Source organism: Alosa sapidissima, chromosome 9 (genome assembly GCF_018492685.1).
Source record: "Alosa sapidissima isolate fAloSap1 chromosome 9, fAloSap1.pri, whole genome shotgun sequence".
Classification (NCBI taxonomy): Eukaryota; Metazoa; Chordata; class Actinopteri; order Clupeiformes; family Clupeidae; genus Alosa; species Alosa sapidissima.
Window position 1 is genome coordinate 19,873,895 of NC_055965.1, and position 5,000 is coordinate 19,878,894.

The following is a 5,000-nucleotide window of genomic DNA, read 5'->3' on the forward strand; positions in this document are numbered from 1 at the left end:
CCAAAGTAGCTAGAAAGTGGCTATAAAACCATAGATTATGCAACTGCCTACCGAATCTAGCAAGCATCTTCATGGCCCTTCGGTTGTGTTTTGCAGAAAGCAGGCTAATAATCCAGTGATCAAAATGACACGATAAGCATGTGTGAGTAATACGAGGGATTTTTATTGACGGAGCACCAATATAAGTGATAAGGCTATTTAACCATAATGACCCAACTTGGGTGAACCTGAACAACTTTAGGAAAAACTTACGATTGGTGCAGCTACTTTCATCCAAACAAAAACTTTTCAAATGACTGGCACTTGCCTGCCCAGTGTTCTTTCTGTTATTTTTTGTTTTGTTTAATTGACTGTGCACCTCTGCATTTTAATCATTCGCAATGACATTCATATGACGCCCCATCAAACTACAGTCCCCACACAACGTGTTGAATATGCGTGTGAATCCTGCTTGTTCTATTGTTATTGCCATCGTTAACGTGTGGCAATGAATGAAGCCATGCCGCGGCATGTTATGCGTCAAGGAGATTAGACTACGCTAGATTACATAGGCTACTCTATATTATAGTTTGTCTGTTTATTGTATGATACAACAAAATGAAAACTACAGACCATATTCATAGACTTTGATGGAAAAGTGTAGTTTGGGTGAAGTCATTAGAGTACATTTTGAAGCTAATCCATTTAATTACATTTTTTTTATTCGGTTTCATGTTCACAAAAGCTGGTAACAATTTGGCCTTGGCCTTAGGCTACGCACCGATGTATGTGGAGATGCGAAAGTGACAGTTTTTGCAATGACGTCATTAAAATAGCGTCCCCCCACTTTAAAAATCCCCACTACACCACTGATTATTAGCTAGAGAACAATTAGTGTGAGCTGTAAAATGCTGCAGTCAAATTCAAATTCAAATTTAGATTCAAATTCAGGTAAGCCTCAACGGTATGACTCTCACATACAAGTACAAACCAAAGCATTGTGATGGACATGCAATACAACACAATGTAAAGCGTTAAAAAAGAAAATAAATGAACATGGAGTTGTGTAAGTCAGATTAAGAATATTAGGCACACTGTCTCTCCCTGTCGTCGCGGTATCAGGTCAGTTGGGAGCAGAACAGGGCTCAACGTTTACTTTTAAAAGTGGTTAAAAGTGGATGCCAGCTGAACAACCAGGCATGAAGTTTTGGTTGCCAAAGCCAATCAAATCTGATTGCCACTTGTAAGAATTTGGTGTACCAGGTAACCATTAATGTCGAGCCATTGAGCAGTGCATTTGTGGTTATTTGAATGTGCCCTGAGAGCCTCAGACAAGAGGTCACCAAATCTCAAACTTATGGGGGATGTCATGGCAGAGACGGCTATTCAACACACACTGTGACACACACAATCGATATGAAATTAATTTCCAAGTACAGTTCTACCATTATGTGTGTGTACTGTATGTGTGTGTGTGTGTGTGTGTGTGTGTGTGTGTGTGTGTGTGTGTGTGTGTGTGTGTGTGTGTGTGTACAGTATGTGCTCACAAGCACGTAATTGTGTTGTGCAGCCTTGTGTATGCCTGTGTGATTTCAAACTCATCTTCATGCTTCTGTTAAGAGCCTCTCTGCCATGCTCTGCCCGCCTCTTACACACACACACACACACACACACACACACACACACACACACACACACACACACACACACACACACACACACACACACATACACACACACATATATACACATACACACACACATACACACACACACACACACACACACACATATATACACATATATACACATACACACACACACACACACACACACACACACACACACACACACACACACACACACACACACATATATACACATACACACACACACACACACACACACACACACACACACACCGCTCTCTCCTCCCTCTAACATGTCTCTCTCTCGCTGTGTTTTAATCGCCAGAGGATTACTGACAGGCAGCGTGACAGGCAGTGGCAGTTATCTGGATCTCCCACACCCACTCCCTTATTTTCCTCTCAGTTTCGGAGATGTTTGACTTTTCTTCAAACAGGACAGCCGGAGAGGAACAACTGTAGATGAGGAGAATGGGAGACATTGGGATTGTGGGCTCGAGAAATGGCCGCAGGTCAGATTTGAACCCCTGGTCACAAGGTGGACACTTGGACCTGCTGCCAATTGAGTTGAACACAGTTAAACACTCTCCTGCTGTGGCACACATGCTCAAAGTGAGGCCAAAGTCCAAGTGCTGCAGCCTCGGAGGACTACCACCTGTTATTTCTAATAGACTAACAGGTCCTCATGAGCACCTAGGGCAGTATACAGTCAGTGTACCTCCCTCAAGAGTACCTAGGTTATCATACAGTCAGTATACTACCCTCATGAGCATCTAGGTTCTTCACCTAGGTTCTCATACAGTCAGTATACTACCCTCACAGGCACCTAGGTTCTCATACAGTCAGTATACTCCCCTCACAGGCACCTAGGTTCTCATACACTCAGTATACTACCCTCATAGGCACCTAGGTTCTCATACAGTCAGTATACTACCCTCATGAGCATCTAGGTCCTTCACCTAGGTTATCATACAGTCAGTATACTACCCTCATAGGCACCTAGGTTCTCATACAGTCAGTATACTACTCTTATGAACATCTAGGTCATTCACCTAGGTTCTCATACAGTCAGTATACTACCCTCATAGGCACCTAGGTTCTCATACAGTCAGTATACTACCCTCATGAGCATCTAGGTCCTTCAGCTAGCTTCTCATACAGTCAGTATACTACCCTTATGAGCATCTAGGTCCTTCACCTAGGTTCTCATACAGTCAGTATACTACCCTCACAGGCACCTACTGTAGGTTCTCATACAGTCAGTATACTACCCTCATGATCAAATACTGTAGGTCCGTATGCAGTCAGCATACTACCTCTTGCTCCCACCCCCCACCCCCCCCCCCCCCCCCCCATCCTCCATTTTCTTGTTTTAGAATAATCTCCTACTCTTCACATGCTGCGCTCTCTGTTTTAATGGCGAGGGGATTAAAGTCAGTGCCGTAATACCCGAGACACTGGCCTGCTCACTGGCTCACTCGCTCCCACAGGGCACCCGCCGAGCTGTGTGGGTCCAGGTTAAACCTCTAATTACTCAGTGCTACAGACTGTAATAGTTCCATAATTGAATAGGTGGGCCAGCCCGGACTATCAGATTAATGGCTCTTAGACTTCAGGGGGAGGAGGTGGTCGTGGTAGTGGTGTGTTCACATCCACAGAGGAATACTTGTCCCTGACTGCCTGCAGGGAAATCCGCACGGCAACCTGGATAATGTAGTTTTTTTTTGCAGGGAGTCATCGTTTTTTGAGCCAAAGGTTCAGTCGAAATACACCCATGTCGAAATACACCCAAGTCGAAATACACACAAGATGTCTTATTTACTTTAAAGAATAATGTAATAGCAGTGTATCCTGGGTAATGTAGTTGTAATGACCATTTTTACTATCTCAAGGGAAATGGTAAGCTTTGGATGTAGTGGTTAATTAAAAGATAACTGTTCTGGGAGCCAGAAGAGGAGTTGCTGCTGATGTCTTGCTCCAGTTCGGATCCACATTGCATCATGGGTAATGTAGTCCTGCTTCCCTTCTCCTCAGATCCGCAGCACCATAGAGAACAGCTTCGTGGGCTGGGAGCTGGAGGAGGTGCTGCTCTTGGACATGTCGGTGGATGATGGCGACTCCAAGATCCAGGACAAGCTGAAGAAGCTGCAGAGCCCTGTCATCCTGCTCTACTGCACCAAGGAGGAGGCCACCACCATCTTTGAGGTGGCACACTCCGTAGGGCTCACCGGCTATGGTTACACCTGGATCGTACCATCGCTGGTGGCGGGGGACACCAATAATGTGCCTGCGGTGTACCCGACAGGTGAGATTGAGGAAGAGAATTGCTTGTAACCGCATGTTACGAGTCTTATGAGTCTTTTTCTTCAATGTTTTGATACGTGTCTATGTTTTTGTAGTTTATGCTTTGGCAACAGTGTTTGCCCATGACAATAAAGCATATTAAATTCAATAGAACGGAATGACAGATAAAAATGAACAAGAGATGATTTTTGCAGAGGCTCAGTTATATATGAAGGAACAGCAGATGTTGAGTTTGAGAGGATTGAGTGAGTGAGAGATTGAATGAAAGAAAAGAGATAGAAGATAGAGGAAAGAAATATAGTTAGAGAGAGAGAAAAAAAGATGATACTCTGATATTAAGAGAGAAAATAGGGAGTGAGTGAGTGAGTGAAAGATAGAGAGAGAGAGAGAGAGAGAGAGCCACTTGCATCGCTATTGTTCATTCAAGTGAATCTTTTTTCTCTGCCAAAATTGTCTTATAAAGCAATTAACCAGTCATTGAGGCGGTGCTGAATAGCCTTTAATTGCATTTGGTCTATGAGAGGAAGGAGCAGCAGACAGAGAGACACAGAGAGAGATGGAGGCATGAATGGCTGAAGGAGAGACAGAGATCAGGGTTTTAGAGAGCGGGGGAACGAGAAGACGGATGGAGAACAGGATAGGACAGGAGGAAGAGGAGGGAGATGGATCGTACCAAGATGAAAGAGAGGGGGGGGGGGGGTGATGAGTAGGGGAAACAAGTGAGGCGAGGGGAAAACACATCTAAATCAAAGGGAATAAGAATAGACATTTTAGCTGGGGGGGGGCTGAGCAACTAGCTACAGAGTCCATATCACATTTTGGTTTGGTTCACGGTGACCCGAGTGTGTGTCCGACCCAGGATCATGTCCCGATTCCACCCCATCTCTCCCTCTATCCCACTCACTTCCTGTCAATCTTCACTGTCCTGCCTCAATAAAGGCAAACAAGCCCAGATATATACAGTACTTCAAAAAGAAGTGTAGTTTAGAGCAAATGACAAATATTCCCTAATTCCTGGGGAATGAGTCCTTAGAATAATGATCATGTCAACAAAGTATTGGATAGCAGCAG

At 44.3% G+C, this 5,000-nt stretch overlaps 1 protein-coding gene across 1 annotated transcript in view; it reads left to right on the forward strand.

Annotated features, from left to right (window-relative positions):
• The window catches only part of grin2bb (glutamate receptor, ionotropic, N-methyl D-aspartate 2B, genome duplicate b), an 85,187-nt gene that overhangs the window by 34,347 nt on the left and 45,840 nt on the right, over positions 1-5,000 (forward strand). The window contains 1 exon segment of the mRNA XM_042103470.1: positions 3,660-3,930. Within this exon segment, the coding sequence (XP_041959404.1) occupies positions 3,660-3,930 (271 nt within the window).